At 40.6% G+C, this 18,237-nt stretch overlaps 2 protein-coding genes across 2 annotated transcripts; one reads left to right on the forward strand and one right to left on the reverse strand.

Annotated features, from left to right (window-relative positions):
- Nucleotides 1-598: 598 nt before the first annotated feature.
- kif15 (kinesin family member 15) lies at nt 599-11,583 on the reverse strand (the record flags this gene model as incomplete). Its single annotated transcript, XM_083906790.1, has 35 exons — nt 599-673; nt 762-893; nt 1,522-1,654; nt 1,764-1,801; nt 1,892-1,958; nt 2,058-2,158; nt 2,357-2,521; nt 2,614-2,703; nt 2,781-2,927; nt 3,046-3,168; nt 3,280-3,375; nt 3,480-3,566; nt 3,670-3,748; nt 3,842-3,927; nt 4,052-4,202; nt 4,289-4,454; nt 4,542-4,647; nt 4,739-4,867; nt 4,966-5,133; nt 5,234-5,375; nt 5,846-5,987; nt 6,072-6,249; nt 6,464-6,673; nt 6,764-6,855; nt 6,962-7,109; nt 7,212-7,334; nt 7,674-7,799; nt 7,896-8,105; nt 8,266-8,445; nt 8,542-8,639; nt 8,747-8,784; nt 8,874-8,950; nt 9,581-9,767; nt 10,772-10,802; nt 11,526-11,583. The coding sequence occupies 35 exons, from the start codon at nt 11,581-11,583 to the stop codon at nt 599-601; spliced, it is 4,179 nt and encodes a 1,392-aa protein (XP_083762916.1).
- A 1,365-nt stretch (nt 11,584-12,948) lies between these two features.
- Nucleotides 12,949-17,228, forward strand: tacc3 (transforming, acidic coiled-coil containing protein 3; the record flags this gene model as incomplete). Its single annotated transcript, XM_083906801.1, is given in 15 exon segments — nt 12,949-13,113; nt 13,205-13,363; nt 13,366-13,384; nt 13,459-14,557; nt 14,671-14,813; nt 15,303-15,361; nt 15,444-15,574; nt 15,677-15,761; nt 15,850-15,975; nt 16,137-16,204; nt 16,293-16,336; nt 16,439-16,599; nt 16,703-16,809; nt 16,891-17,011; nt 17,102-17,228. Coding segments are annotated over 15 exon segments (2,553 nt in total). The 3' UTR covers nt 17,168-17,228.
- Between the last annotated feature and the right edge of the window lie 1,009 nt (nt 17,229-18,237).

The raw sequence follows: 18,237 nt of genomic DNA on the forward strand, positions 1-18,237 counted from the left end.
AGTCTGGTCAAGAGGGGGCCAGCCTGGAGAAAAAAAGTGGGAAAAACAACTGTTCAGGAGCAGGTGGGCAGAGTATTAGGGCCAAACAAAGAAAGTTTGGCCCTAATTTGGCCTCCATTGTACCTTTCATACATTTGTGCTAGTTTTAGCAGTGAATGAATGTTCAGGAAAATTAGCATCGGCTATAATATAGCAAATAAAAGCCAATTAGAGGTAGACAAATACTTTTTAATTACAGTATGCTCAAAGTTCATTATGCTAAACAAATAAAATAAAAAGAAGAAGACAGCACATCACAATACAATACAAAATCACGGTCAGCTAACAATCACCATCACAGCATCAGGAGTTAGCACCCAAAAAATAATGTTTTCACATTAAGATGTTATTTAGCATGTTGTAATTTCTATGTGAAAAAAAAACCTGGATAAAAAAAAATAAAAAAAATACGTGTAATAATATGAACATACATCACATGTAAAAACCATACATGAATCAGAGTATCTTTATAACCAACAGTAAAACGTTCTTTAAAAATTCGGTTTTGTCACTCAAATAATATGAATATGAATATGAATATGAATATGAATGAAGAATTTTAGGTCATCTCCAGCAGCGGAAATCCACTGTTGTCTCGCATCAAGCTCATCTCTGTTCGAAGCTTTTCGTTTTCCTTTAAAAACAAAAGATTTACACAAGATTGATTTACGCAAAGTGCAGTGACACAAACAACATCCACGAGCAGTGGAAGCATCAATTACCTCTTGAAGTTTGGTGTTGTCCTTTTTGAGCTTCACCAGATATTCAATCTTCTGCTTGTGGTTCTTGTGCCCGACAAGTTTGCCGTTCTCCTCCGACAGCTTTTCATTCTGCTTACGAAGAACCTCGTTCTCCTGTAAAATACAAAATAATTTTAAGTTTGGTCAATGCTTGTCAACGTTTTTGTCATACGGTTCAGTCATTGTTTTTAAATTGTTTAAATATCACACTACTGCTCAAATAAAAGTACTGAACCAATGAATTGTTAGTCTTCGTCTTTGGAATTATTTTACATCGCCCGATTGTTTTTTTACTTTAAAAATGTTTTTGTTAACTTCTTTAGGGGAACATGAATATGCACAGGACTTTTTTCAATTTATGAAGAGATGTTTTGCTCAGGATTAAAATCAACTCACTATAACATTTTAGAGTTAAATAACAAGTATACCACAGTAGTATACTTTAGTAGTAATTTAGTAGTAGTACTAATAGTACTAATATCTGCAGTGTGTAAAATTATGTTCAACCAGTGTGGATGCGAGTAAACATCACACAATATCACTGTGTGTTCAGGTAATATTCAAAGATTACATTTTGACATCTGAGCCACCATCTACCAAGAGCCTATACTGCCACCTAGAGACTGTACTATATACAATCTAATCGTGTTATCTGTCGCTGTGCACCTACGTAGTACCTGAAAGCTAAATTACACCGAGAAGTGTTTTAGTGAAATGGGTGTTTTGCCAGTGTCATTCTGACCTGGATAAATTTCTCCTCATCCTGTATCCTCTGGCTCAGCTCTCTCAGCTCCAAACAGCGGTTCCTCAGCTCAGTGGTCAGCTCTTGAACGCAGGTCTGAGACTGAGCCAACATGGACTCCTGTTCCTGGAGCCTGATCAGCAACACAACAAAAGCAGAGGGTGATGAAATAATTATCGGCAGGATTAATATGTAATAAAAAAAACATGAATTAATCTACTCTTTCCTGGGGGGACACTTACCTTTTCTGAGTATTAGTCAGCTTCTGCATTATGGTGCTCTGTTAATCAACAAAGAAACATGTATCAAATGAACTTTTCATTTGAATAATAACAAAAAAAAAGGATAAACCAAATAAATGGATGCAGACCTTTCCTGCTCTCTCCTCCTGGAGCTCTTTAAGAATGGAGTCTTTAATGGCATCGTTTAACTCATCCCTGATGAAATGACAAGATAGCGTTTATTTTCTTTTTGTCATCCACAGCAGGAGATCTGATGCACATGTGTGGCAGAAGAACTGAACGAATAAACTCAACCTGTTATTTCTGTTCTGCGTCAGCGGATTCTGCTTGGTATAAAACTTGTCAAGCAAGCCCTGGATTTCCAGTCGAACCATCTCTTTCTCCGAAAGCTGCGCCTGCAGTGAGTCAGTACAGATTAGGATTATATCATTAAAATTGAATAAATGTGCTTCTTTTGAAATATCTATTCAAAATAATATTAGGTGTTCCAGAAACGGCAGTAAAAATAGTAGAATGGTCGACTAGAATTTTTTTAAAAAAAATAAATACATGGCTATAGGTCATTTTGATGTTTACATAAAAATATGAATTACCTTCAGCCTTTGGATCTCATCATTCTTGGCAGCCCTCTCCGCATTCAGCTCTGTTAAAAGAATCTCCATGGACATCATGGAGGAGCGTCGGTTCTCCAGCTCCCTCTCCTGGCTCTCCAGGACCTGGGTCAGATCTCTGCTGAAGCTGCCTGGAGTACGAGGAGTCTTTACAAGCAGAGGAAAAAATACAACCTTGAAACACGATGCCACATATTAAAAGGAATAAGTCATGTGGGAATTTTGAAGGCATATTTTACCCGAGGTAAGGATTTAGGTGTCACTTCAACGAGAGGTTTGAAACATCCACTTCTGATAGTTTTCTCTACAGCCTCTTGCTGTTGTAGAACCTGGTATAAATGATGTATTAACTAGTACTTCATTTCATTTTTTTAATTTGGTGTGCACCGAGAATGTTAAATGTCACCTTCTGCTGCAGATTCTCGATCATGACACCCTTCTGTTCTGCTTGCGCTTGAGATGCTTGGAGAAGGCTGTTCTGCTCATCTAAAACCTTAGTGAGTCTCTCGACCTCCTCAGCTGCATAAGTCACCTCCTCCTGCAGCACTTCAACCTACATTACAACACAATGTGAACATTGCAGTCTTTATTATGCTAAGTGACTCATGTTATAACATTATTTGACCTGTGGTTAATCTACAAAAAAGCAAAATACGTGAACAAAGCAGTACCTCTATCTTGTTGGATACCACACATCTCTCTAATGTTTCTTTAAGGTCACAGATTTCTGTCTGCATCTTGACATTTTGCTCCCTGAAATCCTCTCTTTCAAGGCACACATCATTGTATTTGGCCTAGAAGAGGAAAGACATAATTAAAAACAGTCAAACATGATGATGTGGTAAAATAAAGGAAATTATTAAGTTACTTAAGATGGAGGAAGGAGGAAGGAAAAGGGACCATACTGTGATATCTTTGATTTCTCCTGACAGATTAGTAACGGTCTGGTTCAGCTCACTGCGCAGGTCTCTGGTTTGATTCATCAGATCGAGAACAACATCCTATAGGACAAAACAAGAGGCATTTATGATCTTAGCTTTTATACTGCGGTTACATTTAAACTATATAAATAAGAAATGGGAGACAATCATTCACTAAATCTTACTTTATCCTGTTCAGTATTTTGCTCCAAGCCTTTTATGATTTGGCTGCTGGACGTCAGATTTTGCTCAAGATCGAGAAGCTTAGATTCCTTCAAACAGAAATGAAAAAACCCTGATTCGTGACCAAGGTCTAATTGCTGTTAGGCCAAAAAGATTAACCCGTCAAATATGTAAACTGTTCCTTAAACTTGCCTGTTGTTGATTTTGTGCCGTCAGGTCCAAGACTTGTTTTCTGAGCTTTGCATTCTGCTCCATAGTTTCAATGAGTTCTCTAAGGGCACACATCGGGGTCACTCATATTAATTTAACCAAATAATGAAAAGACAACACTCCTTACATGACAGATAGACCGTGCACAACTCACTTTGATGTGCTTTCTTTGTTTTCTCTCAGCTGTGAGATCACGGTGCTTGTGTGCTCTTGCTCGTTTTGCAGAGAATTATTCAATTCCTGGAGTGAAAGACGAAGTTAAAATATTAATATTATTATTTATTTGATAGGGACAGATAAAGTATATAGACAATGATGCAGGCCCCACAGCTTACATTTTAGGAGTGAAAATGATTACACTGACCTTGAGTTGTGCTTTAAGTTGGTCAACCTCCTGCTGCCGGTCCTGCAGCTGCTGTCTCACCTGATCAGCCTCAAATTTGGACTCAGCTTGTAGCTGGTCAAACAAATCCTGAAGCGCCCGATGCTGCTCCAGAAGCTGCTCCCACTCCAGCCTGGAATAAAGACACGGTCGCTGTTGATACGTTTGACACAACAGTTCACACAATACACTGAATGTATGACACTTGTGTGTGCTTACTGGACTTTGTCAAGTTGGAGCTGTGTACTGATCTGGCTGCTGGAGAGCTGGCTCATCTCTCTCTGCTGCTCGCTCTGGTCGTCTTTTAACTGGCTCTTCACGGTGGCCAGCTCCTTATCGGACGACTGCAGCACCACGCGTAGATCGCGAATCTCGCTCCTCAGAACTGAAGGAAAGTGAGTGTCATCACCTCCGGCACTCTTGTCCCAACCAATTATGTATTAACAACACAGGTCAGACATCGGTGACTCACCTTGTGCAGCTTGTTGTTCAGACTGAAGATTTTGTTGCAGCTCTTCAATTGTTTGTTGCAGATCCAGCTGACCTTTGTTTCTGTTCGCTCTCTCAGCAGAAAGTTGCTGCAAAACATGTCGCAAAAAAGTTACAAAGACATAACGTTAAACATCAATAAGACAAAACTGTAAATAAGAACATATGGAAATTATCCACCTCATCCTTTTGGCCGGACTCTTGTGACATCACAGCAATCTGCTCTTCAAGTTTTGCAATTTGCTGCAACAGCTTGCTGTTCCTCAGTTCCTCGTCGTTCAACTGGGACTGAACACGACTGGCTTGATCCTGGTGAAACAGTAGTAGTAGTAGTAAGAGCAGTTAATGATATTATGTATTGTAATAAATAAATACATCCGAGTGTGGTGAAGCTCACACTGCTTTACCTGCACTTGGCGCAGTTCATCTGTTAGCGCCATCTCAGCCATGTCTGAAGGAGGTTGCTCCTCCCAAATCTCATCCGTTGTGGTGCTTGTCCCATTCAGGTGCTCTGGACTGGAGAGAGGTACGAGGCGGGAACGCAAGTTGTACGCTTTTGTAGGCGTGGTGAGAATCTGATTATAGAGATATTTTGAAGAAAAAGAAAACTAATTTGAACACATTTCAATTCACATGTTTATAGTTTGCGTGGAAAGCGTGAACATCTCTCCTCACCTTTATAGTTTCAACATGAATTCTGTTCAGCTCAGAGACCTCCTGTATTTTGTAAGCATTTGTCGCTTCCAAAATGTTTTCCAGATGCCTGTTCGACTTGTCCAGGTATCTTTTTTCAGACTCCAACTGAGACATCTGTTTTCTTGAACACACAGCATCACCCAAAAACCACATTAACATCCTCAACATGTGTCTCAAAAAGTCTCCGTCATTAATAAAAACAAAATCCATCCAATGAACATCAGTGGTGTAAACAGCTTTTTTCTCAAGCTGGAAATGAAAGCTGTGCTATAATATTATTATTATTATTATTATGATTACTAATAATCATAATAATAATAATAATAAAAATAATAATAATGTAAATGAATAGTGGATTCTACAGGGCAGGGGAGTTATTGACAAGAATGGTTGCCCATGAAACACACACTGTGTCTGTACAGTACACTCTGTGCTTTCAACGGTGTTACCGTGATTGGATTTCAAGGATGGCAAATGTTCTTGGCTTGAATTTCGACCTTTCAGAAAAGTTTGTTCCAAAACATCTGCTATGGTTTTCTGTATAATATCCATGTTAATTTGGCTCCCTCTTCAGTGAATGTGAATCCTTACTTGGTGACTTCTTTGTACTCCTCAAAGGCCTGAAGAGAAGCCATCCAGTCAGACTGTTTCTGAAGCAGCTGAGCCTTCAGCTTCTCGATTGTAGCTGTTGAAACACCATCTGCAGCCCTGAGGGTTGAGGACGTTCCCAAAGCTGTAGAGCAACATCAGAGATTACATAGATGTTGAAGAATCATTTAAATTGAAGGGACCTTCTCACTCATTATAATTCTCTTACTCCCTGCGACTGTTTCGGACTGGAGAGCCGCCTGGAAAACAATCTCCAGTTCAGCAGCGACTTCGGCCATAACTTCTTCAGCGGTCACCACAGATTCAAGAGAACGTAGATGCCGGTTCTCCTGTCTGAGGCTGAAGTTCTCGGCTGCATATCGAGTCATCTTTGGGTGATGTTCAAACTGGAGAGCAGTAGTGAAAACAAAAAATGGGTAATGAATTTAAACTCGAGAAGAAAAAATGTACAGAGGATTTTGAAAGAGAGAATCAGACGATTAAAGATGTTCAAAGAAACCTATTAAACATAATGGCTTGATAAGATGAGTGTGTGAAACTAAGGTCCTTTTTACTACTTTTTATGCAGACTGTGAGTGAAAGGCATATCTTTTTAATTACCTGATCTTTCAAGATCTTCATTTCTTCTTTCAGCCGGTCAATCAGACCCTGAGCCTCTTTGTCTGTCCACAGGTTTTGTGCTGCCTTCAATTTTGCCTCAAGGCGGGAGATGTGGTCTTCTTTGAACCTGAGAATCATTCGGCTGGAATGAATGAACTTGTCTTTTTGTGCCCAAGCCTCCTCCAACTGAGCCACCTTATGAAGGAGAATCTGAGTGGAGTCAAACACAATTGTAAGTTCAACAGCATCAGTGTTTCCTCAACCACACAACTATAACTGACAATAACACATTTTCCATACCCTCTTCTCCTCTTCTCGCTTCCTCCACAAACGAACAGCTGCCATAAACCTCGGCTTATAAGACAAGTCATGTTGAATTTCCATGGACTGGTCTTGGTGAGAGAAAAGACAATATACACTTGTTAAAACAAAAATAGAATGTCATTATTTAAAAAGCTGCCCAATTTATGCTCCACTTTAAATGTGATGTTTCGTTACCCATGGTGAGTTCAGGTCCTCCTGGGGCTATATCTCGACCATAATCCACTGCCTGAGAGACGAGCGCCTGTGCGAGCTGTTCTTTGAGCTTCTTCACCTCAGCCTGTAACTGCCTCACATTTCCCTGTGTATCCTCATTGATGATGGCCTGACCAAAACAAAACAATCGTGTTCTGAAAGTATTCTAAAATTACCACAAGCTGATGTCTAGTTTGTACTGGTACTTGTACAGTTTTCTTTGACGAAATACCTTATTCTTGATCAGCTTTGCTCTCTGGGCAAAATGCAAGGTCGACAATGTTTCACCAAAACACTTTGAACCAGGATGGACATTGGCTATGATGAAAGTCTTTGCATTTCCTCCAAGAGAGTCCTGAAAAAACAATGAAGAAAATTGTTATGGCAACAAATTATATTACAATACACATTTTTTGTATTTAATAATACTAATTCTACTTCTAATTTAAGCCATAGTTATATGGTTTGAAATTCAATTCAAAACACATACCTAGGGCTGGGCATTATGGCTTAAAAAATAAATCTCCAAGCAAATCAAACTCATTTCACGATTTTACCATTAACCAATTAATGAAGCTGCTGTACATATAATTTCTTAATGAAAGTTGAATTATACAGTTTGAACAAGCTCAGAAAACACAATTGTACATGCACATAAAATGCATGTCAATACATTTTGACAGATAATCATCACCCTGAGCAAGAAGGTGAGTTTAGAATCCCTGTAGCAGATGTGTCGGTTCTTCCCATTGGACACATCCACCAGTGCCATGATCACCTGACCAAGGCACATAAGAGAGCGATTGATACTGCTCGCCTCCTGGAAAGAGATGCAGTGCAGACAACAGCTGTTAGCGGGAACGGAAGCTGTGCACATAGCACTTTGGTGTGAAAGTGTACACAAATAAAGCATCACCTTGAGTCTAGAGCCTTCTGTGTGTGTGTCTTTCTGTCTCTCAGATCCTGCCAGATCCACCAGGTTCAGCTGAGACATTCGGATGTTCACCACTTCATTGATGCACTCTTTGGACTCCAAAGTCATGGTAAACACTGCATGAGATCTCGAAGATTCACGGTTCATCGAGGTGGAGGCCACTCGTCGGTTACGCCAGCCCATAGACAGCACCTAATGAGTTTCAATAACAAGTTCTGTGCATTTTCTACAGCTCAATATTATCTTATTACCTTATTTTTGTCAAGAATTTCAGACTCTTACATGGTGAAGTTAGATACAACGTGCATAGGAACTGTGTGTTTCATCTCTACAACAGGTAAGAGATACTGACCTGATACGCTTCAGCAGCAGAGTTGACAAACTTTTCCACAGCTCCCTCAACAAACATGCCCTTCTTGATGTTCTCCCTGAGGAAGAGACTGGCCGAGGCTGTGTCCAGGAGATCATAAATCTGTTCATTGTAGATCTCAATGAAGGAACATTTGCAGAGGAAGCTCTTGGACTGGGGGGACTTTTGAAAAAGAGAGCGGGAGATAAATTGTTCATTAAAATAGATAGATGGAAAATAAGCACAACACTTATTTGACATGACATGATGCATGCTCACCTTTTCCACTTCTCTGTTGATGAGAAAAAACAGGTACTCAAAACATCGAGGAATAACCCCCCGGAGTTCGTCTGTGAAATTATCCAACTCAGATGGCCCTGGAGTGAGAGATTGAAGAGTCAGTGTCACCTTTATTTAATTGACAATTTCACGTAAAAGAATGTATATAGTGCTTAATGTACAAATGAATACACTGAATGCATACCAAGCATGGTGAACGTTTTCCCTGAGCCAGTTTGTCCACTGCAGAAACAAGAGGAATGTCATGTGGTTGTGCTTCATGAAATATTGTTCGACATTTCATACAGCAAAAAATGACGAAGACCACTTACTAGGCAAATATGGTACCATTGTACCCATTCATGCAAGACTCAACTATATTCTTAGCCACACTGGAGAAAACAGAGTCCTGTCAAAGAATAACAAATAAACCACAATCAGGTTATTATTAATCATTTGAGCTGGTTCAACCAGGGACCTGTTGCACAAAACTACGATAAGAAATTAAGCTGGGATATGTCATTTATCCTGGCTGAGATGAGCCTCAAGTTGGTTGCACAAGTTACCATGGCGATGTATTCTGTGTGGTTAGGCTGGTAAACAAGGATTTGTTAATCCTGCTGCTCAATTTGTTCAGTCATCAATCACTCCGATTGTATTTTGCAGTTAGACATGAACTTCTTGTGTGTTTTACCTCCGTTTAATACAACTGCATGAAAATATATATAGTGATTATAGTGAATATAGGGATTACATTTCTTATAGTCATTATTATGCTTATATGGATTTCATAAAGACTGGTGTTCGCATTGTCAGAGGTATTACCAGGATAAGCTACACCTGACTTGACCAAGCCGCACCTTCTCATTTTGGTTTGACGATTGTGCAACAGTTGAAGCCAGAATTTACCTAGTAGCACAGGTTATGGTCAGCTTTCTCGGACATCCTGGATTTCTACTTCCATGCAACAGGCCCCAGGTCAGTTGTACTGTATGTTGTATAACTGTATGTTGTTGGTGAATAACTATATGCTACCAACCTGAGATGTGTCCATATCAGCAACATAATCGTAGGTAAAGGTTCTCGGCTCAGGTTTTGAGAGCAGACGGATGGTGTTTGGGGAGGTGACTGTGAGACACAGACTCTGATCTCCATCTGTGGTCAGCCCAAGGCCCTGGGTCAGAGGTCGCACTCGCACAAAAACTTTGATGGAATCACTGTCACCACTGCAAAAACAGAAAAGAATATTAAAACATGTGAAATGTAAAACACAAACAAAAAAGAACCAGATGACTCAGCTCACTGCCTATTTGGAGAGGGAGATAACCAGAAAACAAATTACACACAGATCGTTTCGCTGCTAACAAGAACAGCAGATAAACAGCATATTTTCTTTGCTCTCCCCATTCACAGCAAAAACAATGTTCAAGTCAAGTCTATTTATATAAAAGATCAACAACTTTCTCATCTGGGTCAGGTTTGCTCTGTGTCCCCAGAGTCAGGACTAAACATGGGGAAGCTGCCTTCAGCATTTATGCCCCAAATATCTGGAATAAACTCCCAGAGCAGTGCAGTCTGGTAAATGAAAATTAAAAATTCAATCTAGCCTGAAAACCTACCCATTTGCCACTGCATTTTTAAATAAATATAAAATATTATCACTGCTGCACCTCAGCCACAACTGGAACTTTTAGTTTCTTTACATATATGTAATCTCCTCTTTCTTTTACCTTTCTAAATGGTTTTGCTGTGTTTTATTATGCCATTTATATATTTAATGCTGCTGCTGTGGTATTTCTAATAAAGAATAAACGTGCATTGCCTTTTATAGCCCAACATCACATACACAGTTTGCATAGAAGGGCTTTACAGTCTGAACAAGCAAGAGACACCCTGCCCTTAGAGGGAAAATTTCACAAAAACCAGTGTACTGTGGGGAAATGGTAGAAATCTCAGAGGAGAGACCCCCCCTCCCAGGTTTGACAGACGTGCAATTCTACTGTCTACTGTCTTCCCTTATCCGAACTGTCTCTGCATTACTACAAAACTACCCCTTTAAGTTAAGTTGTAGGGGACTGTAGCTTGCTTCCCACGTAGCACACTGTCCTCAGTACAAGCAGCAAAACTATAGTGCAACTATAGTGTACCCTTGTCGTAAAGTTACCGTTAGCAACGTAGCATATTATCCCAGACCCCCCCTCCCCCGAAAATCCACAAAAAGACACGTTACCTGGCAGCGAGGTGGCTTGAATCGCCAGACCCTGTAAAAAAATATAATACGACACAACTGTAAGTGATTAGCCAACAACACGGACTAGCATCGTTTACGCTGCTGAAAAACTACGACTGGGTTTCGCAATAGCGAAATAAAAATAGAGTAGTGTTAGAGACATGTTTAATGCGCTACCTTTTCCATATACATTCATCTCTGACAGATAAATATTCGCTGTTATGCGGAGAAATTAGCCGCCGTCATAGCCGCTCGATCGTGGGTAGGAACTAGGAGTCTGTTTACATCCTTTAAAATTGGCGGGCAGATCCTCCAAGTAGGTTCTTCTTCTTTGCTTTTTAACACTACAGACTACAGTTTACACAGCGACATCTACTGGAGCAAAAAGGCAATAACTCGAGGTCATGTCAAAGATGCGTTTCCGGGCTCAAATCAAGTTTGTGTTGTATTGTATTTTTTTATTATTATTATTAAAGATTGACCAACAGATTACACAGTATGAAATGAATAAATAGATAAAGACAATAACAAAGCCTATTACAATAAAAAATACGTATACAAAAAATAAGTATGGGGGACATAAGAAAACAAAATGCGTATTTATAATAATAATAATAATAATTTTGATTTATGAATATGAAATTTATGTTGTAGTTATGGAGACATTTTGAAAAATAATAGAGACAATTTCAAGAAGAAAAAAGGTTCAGCCTTTGATGGAGGATAGACGTCATTTTGTTTTAAATGCGCTTACCATCTTGTTGTTTGTATCGTCTTTGGAGTTTCCGCGCAGCCGCATATCGACTCTTCATCGTGATTTGCCGCTCAACGCGGAAGCGCGTTTGCTTTGAACGCTGCCCGCGATTTCATTGGTGCAGTTCAAGACTTTTAAATTCCAAACGGTTGACAAACAGAGGAGAGGAGGCAAGAGTGAATCAAAGGGTCGCTTTTCCTCGACCAGGCGTGTAGCTCCTCGACACTCTCTGCCAACTGCGTTCCAATTTGTTTGAGGTAGGTGGGGAACAATGAGTGATCATTTATCTCGTATACGCCTCGCAAATACAATACTGTCATTTTCTAAACGTAATAACGAATTTTTCCATTTACCGTAATTTTACAGGGTCCAAACGTTAATTCTCTTGACAGCGACGTGGCTATTATAGCGCATGCTAATGTAACTGTGCGCGTGACTTTCACCGTCGGTTAGTGTAAAGTAACCTCGAACCTGTTTTGAGTAATTTTTTTGCCAAAATTCTGTTGGTTACTAAGTCCTCCTGAACAGTTACTTGTCTTTTAATCTTTACTAAGCTGCTGCACACGTCCAATCGAACACAACCAAGAGCTGGACATAATATTCACTGACGACAGTTACGTTCCGTTTTAACTAGTCCAAGCGACGCCACAATTATCGGTAATTCCGTTTTAATTAGTCACCATGACATCACAGATATACGTAATTGTTTGAAATTGTCAAAATGAGGTCACAAATATGGTAATTCCGTTTTAAATAATCAAAATGACGTCACATATATCATAATTCCATTTTATCCACATACATGCATACACATTCACCTACTTAGATAGGTATGTGAATATGTATATGTAAGTACTACCTTCCTCGGATGTCTTGTGTTGTCCACAAAATAAATGTGTTTACTTTTTGTTGGATTATTCTGGAAACTTCACGGACCACCTGACAAGAGTGTGACAATTTAAATGTTGGGCAGAACAATCAATGATGACTAGGCAAGAACTGAACTCCCAAGTCAAAGACACTGCTCTCTGGTGGAGAGACTGTGTACTGTATTTTATTATTTTGAATTTTATGCTGCAGTCTAGCTGCAAGAAAATGTTTTATTATGCCTCAGTGTTTGCAATAAGCTCACACAGGCCAACAACAAAATTAACTCAAGTGATCATGCTTCAGTATCTATATGCCCTTACTTTTCCACATTTTTACTCTGCAAATACTACTACTAAGTTAATAATGGTGGAATCACATTTGTCCTGATGCTGTTGTGTTTGCGTCACATACTTCAGTGGAGATAATGTTTTGCAAGCGCCGTCAGAAAACTCCATCACCAAATGTCTCTTATCAGCCGCGTGCAGCTTTTCAGGTCGACGCCTCCCTCAGAGTGCAGATAAGTCAACCCAGTTCATCTTTCTGCTTTCACAGGATGAGTTCAGTCGAAGTGAATGACGAGAATCGTGGGTTCTGCCCTGGAGGAAAACACAACAGCTCAAATAACGACATATTTGCCCTGGATCAGCTGACTGGAAGGCCCTCCATCCTGCGTCAGACTGAGAACCTGCCCAGTAAGACTGTGCCGAAGGGGTCAAAGGTATTGAATCACCTTGAGAAAAAAGACTGGCAAATCTGTTTGAATGACTGGACATTCTAATTAATGTTTCATCGATTTCTGTCATGTGCAGGTTTGTTTTCAGACTCCGAGGAGAGACCCTGTGACAAAGAGATTTGTATCTCCAAGTAAGTCCATGAAGATGACTAGTGTGGATGAGTGTACCAAAGCAATGGAGCCTGTAAATCTGGAGAAAACAAGGACTTTGCCACAGCAGGACACTGGTAATTTATCGAAATGATTAAACTTGAATGTCTCTTTTTTTAATTCAAATTTTTTTTAAAGCTGAAAAATTAATTCGCAACCCCTGAACCTTTTCCACAAAAGCGTCGTCCTATCCTGATGACGACATGCCAATACAAAGCAAAGGAGGTTATCAAGTGGATTTTGACAACCTCGATGCTATGAATCCTTTTCAGTGCTCTAATAAGATGCTTCTGTCTCCTGCACGACCAACTGTGACAAGCCCTCCTGCAGATCAAAGTGTGACTCAACACACAAAACCAGAGAATAATGTGGAGGAGCAATCCGACATGGCACCAGCCTTGGATGAGACGCTTCCTTTCTCTGCGTCACTGGTTGACGTCTCCGCCAACATCAGCTCCACAGAGAGCAGCGTGGTCACAGTGGCAGCCGTCACAACAGTTGAAGAGCAAGACTCGCGCACTGCCACACCGGACGTAGAACAACACACTCTCACACCTTCAAACACCGATGTAGACAAAGCATCGGGCAGCTTTGTGGAAGATGCCCCACTGCCTGCCAAAGGCTTGTATAACTTGGATTTTGACAACCTTGATTCAGTTGACCCTTTCCAATGTGGTGGCCCTAAAATCCAGAATTCACCCGTGCTTGAAAGAAAATTGCGAGACGATAATGAACCTGTCGAGGAGCCACAACTGCAGGAAGTGAAACGTGCAGATACTTTTGATGTCCCTGAAGTGGTGGCTCAAAAGTTGCCTGTTCAGCCTGAGGCGAAACCAATCGCCACAGTGGTGCCAATATCCACGAACACAGCCAAGGCTCCAGCTGCTGAATCCCAGCCAGTTGTTGCCCCTGTCAAGGAAGGTCCAATCAAACTTGAGTTCAATTTTGACGATGGAGGTGAGGTTAAACAGAGGCGACCGCCCAAGAAATTTGGCAAGAGGCCACCTGGTGTGAAATCTAAAGAAGCGAATCCAGCACCTGACGCCGTCAAAACACCAAAAGAGACTTTGGCGAAGCCCGATGCCAGCGATGAAATCCCCGTCCCTAAAGGCTCGTACTCATTTGACATTGACAAATTTGATGACCCAAACTTCAACCCATTTGGAACAAAAGCAAACATGGACAATTCTCCCAAGAGCAGCAAGAAACTAAGCCCTGTGCGTGTGGAAGCTGCCATTCCAGAGCAAATAGAGAAGGAAGCTGTGTCACCACCAGCATGGTATGTGTTTGTTTTTTATCTTTGTATGCAAAGCATTTATTTACAGTGCACACTTTGACTTGGCAACAGTGCTTTATTTTTCCTCAATGTTATTTTTTTTTTTTTTTTTGCAGCGATGAACCCAGACTTGCTGACCCCGATCATGACATAGGAACTGCGCCGAGTCTTCCCGAGCTTTCCGGATTGCGTCAACCTGAGCTGAAGTCAGAGGCTACGCTGTTGGATTTTACTGACAGCTTTGTTCCTGGAACAGTTTGTAAGTATCTCTGGCCAAAACTGCAGTCGGTGTAAAGGAAAAAAAATTAATTTTTATTGCCTAAAAGGCCCATTGTTCAAGAATTAGTGACATCTAATGGTTTAACAGAGTGCAGCAAATGGAAGACTCTACCTCTCATGCATCCCTTTCCCAAAAGCATCATAAAACTCCTGTGGCCTTTGCAAACCAAGCATGTAAACACTCTTCCACAACTCTGTCCACTTTTAAACTCGGCAGCCTCTACAAAGCAAGGCTTTTGAATGTAAAAGCTTCGCTCTCTCTTTTTTTATGGAAGCATATTCATATTTCACGCTAAAAAAAACGTATAAATGTTTGAACCTTTTCACCTGGAGTTGCACAGTTTTAAAAAGGTTCACCTTGAGTCCATTGAAGTGAGATTGTTCTCTATGGAGCAAAATTAATGAAACGGGGTGATCGGTAAACTGAGAGCTAATATTATTAAAGTTAACCTCAGATTTTTGTCTCTAGTCATGGCCAACGATTTTGATGGACAAATCGACTACCTTGAACAGTTTGGATCCAGCGATGTGAGTGCTTACTTCACGTTTGTTAAATAAATCTTAACTGTATGACCCAAAGCTATTTAAATACTAACATTTCTGTCGACAGTTCAAGGAATCTGCGCTGAGGAAACAATCCTTGTATCTTAAATTCGACCCGCTCCTCCGAGAGAGTCCAAAGAAGTCCGCTGCCTCTGCTAGCCTGACCCACGTCCCTCGTCCTGCTGCCTTTGCCTCACGGTATAACGTACTTATGTTTTCACTTTTACTTGCTGCTGCATGTATAGGCAACTGAAACTCCTTATGTATAACCACTTGAATCAATTTACGTATATATTTCAGACTTGACGCTCCACAGACGACAGAAAGAGAGGCAACATATCGGCCACGTGACTGCGATTTCAAACTGATCGACGCTGCATCTCCAGTAAGCCGCTCTTAAACCAATACGACTGTGAATCCGGAAAACACTGTAGCTTCACATCCTAAACTGATTCCTGTTAACTGTCTTCCAGTCTCCAATCCTCAAGAACCTCGTCCCTCCTTTCCCACAACTAGCAAACACAGAGGAAGCCATTATTGAAGTGCTGAAGTACAGTCAGAAAGACATGGACGCAATCGTCGCCAGAGTCCGGGCAGAAGTACGTCCTGCTTAAATGACACTCTTTTGTGATTTTCACAGTATACTGACATAAAGGAACAAAGAAACTACTAAATATTCACAGCTGAAAACTCAAAAAGCCTAACAATATTTAATCAACCACAATAAACTGTCTGTAACGTTATTTATTCTCTCAAAAAGGGAAAGGAAAACGAGGAGAAATGGTGTGCAAAGTATAAAGATCTACTCGACGACGGTCAAGAAATGAGGTGTGTGTTTTTGTCTGTTTTTTTTTTTTTTTTTTTTTTTTTTAGTGATGAAGTGTTTTTAAAACATTTTTGTTATTTTTCTCTGCAGGAAAAGGCTTGCAGAATATGAGCTTCTGGTGGCAAAACTGAAGGGTAAGTTTAAAATGTGTTCACAAGTTTATATATTTATGGGGGGTTTTTTTTGCAGGGAATGGGGACTAAAAAAAATTGTCTTGTTTTTCTGTTGCTCTTCAGATGATCAGGAGAAGGACAAAGAAGTGGCACAGGTGAGGCTCGATGAGGCTCTGCTGGAGAAGGAGCAGGTGGCCAGTGACCTGAACTCTATGGAGAGATCTTGCTCTGAGCTGTTCAACAGACTGCAGAAGTACAAGGATATCATCGAGGGCTACAAAAAGGTTACATCCCTACCACAAACACCGAGCGCATATCGTGATTTAGCCAAAGCTGTGGTGAGTTCGGTGTTTTAAAAATTGTTTTTTGTGTGCCCGTTTCCCCCAGAATGAAGAGAACCTGAAAGCTGGAGCTCAGAACTACATAACTCGGATCAAAAAGGAGGAGCAGCGCTACCAGACCCTCAAAGCCCACGCGGATGAGAAAATTGCCTGGTAAGAAACCAGACTCTGTTTTGTTAAGACTTAAATTAAATATACTTGCAGTGACTCGACTAATTTATCGTTCGTCCTCAGCGCAAACTCGGAAATCACAGTGGTACAGTCCAGGTACAAGGCTGAGGTTTCGGCTCTACAAGCCCAGCTGCGCAGAGAACAGCTGAAGGTGCAGTCACTAGATCAGTGTCTGGACCAAAAGGTAAGTTTAGCGTGTTTAGCTGTAAAATCTTTTATATGGAATATTTAGTATTCTCTCGTCTCACCTCTTTCTTTCTTTTTTTTTTCTCAGGAAAAGGAGGTCCAAGAGCTGACCAAACTTTGTGATGAACTTATCACCAAAGTCCAGAGAGTTTAGGCTTGTTTGTAAATAATCTTTTGATTCCTGACTACTTTTTTCCTTGTTTGTCCAATGTTTCACGTCTTTTTCAATGTTCTTAAAAATACTGTAATACTGTTAATAAAGATGATGATGATTTAACTCCTGCATGATTGGTGTTTTTCCAGCACTAGGGGGCAGTGTTGCATTATTTGTAACTTGACTTAATATTACCAGTGGTACCAACATGGCTGAAGTATAAAATGTTTTGTTCTGTGTCGTTTAAACACACGATACACTTCGCCTCTCCGTCTGGAGCCACAGCTCATCCTCGTTTCCAACAAAACTAGAGCTTGTCCGATACAATGCTCCCCTTCTTTCCTGAGCAAACGCAGGCTCCTGTCAAATCACTCCCAGAGCAGGACAATACGCTGCTAAATGGTGAAAGGAAATCCTACCTAGATCAGAGTTGAATGCAGACCAGGGGGGGAGGCAGAGAGGGCTGATTCACTTAAATGGAGAAAAGATGCTGGTCTTTGGGTGTAGTCTTGCAGAGGCCATCACTCATCTAAAAAGGACTGTGAGGCTGCTCTTGTGTCTCTGCTGAATCTATTCAGTCATTCAGCCCAGGTAACTTCTGTCCTGCTGCTGGCTGCCCTCTGTGTCACCCTCAGCAGACACTTCACCTGGCACAAAAAGAAGAAAGCTGACCTGTCTGGGCTCCACAACCACCACCACAGCACCCAATTCTTCAGGACGGGAACTGTCACTGAAGATGTTCACAAGGACTTTTATGCCTTTTGTCTTCAAATCACAGACTTTGAAGAACGTTCACGGCGTCCTCCAGAAGATGCTGGAGATTCATTACAATATAAATACACATGTGATTTAAAGAGTACTCAAAATGCACTATACAACAACAGTATACTTTAATAACATTACACAGATATGTAAAACACCTTACTTTGAAAAATAAACTTTTGGTACATTTTTTTAGCAAAATAAATTAAATATTTGTGACTCACTTTGATTATGAATGACTACAGCTTCATATACTGTGGGGGTGGATACGGCGGCGGTCGAAGCAGCAGACTCATCCTCTGCTGGTT

The sequence above is a fragment of the Microchirus variegatus genome (assembly GCF_963457635.1).
Source record: "Microchirus variegatus genome assembly, chromosome: 2".
NCBI lineage: Eukaryota > Metazoa > Chordata > Actinopteri > Pleuronectiformes > Soleidae > Microchirus > Microchirus variegatus.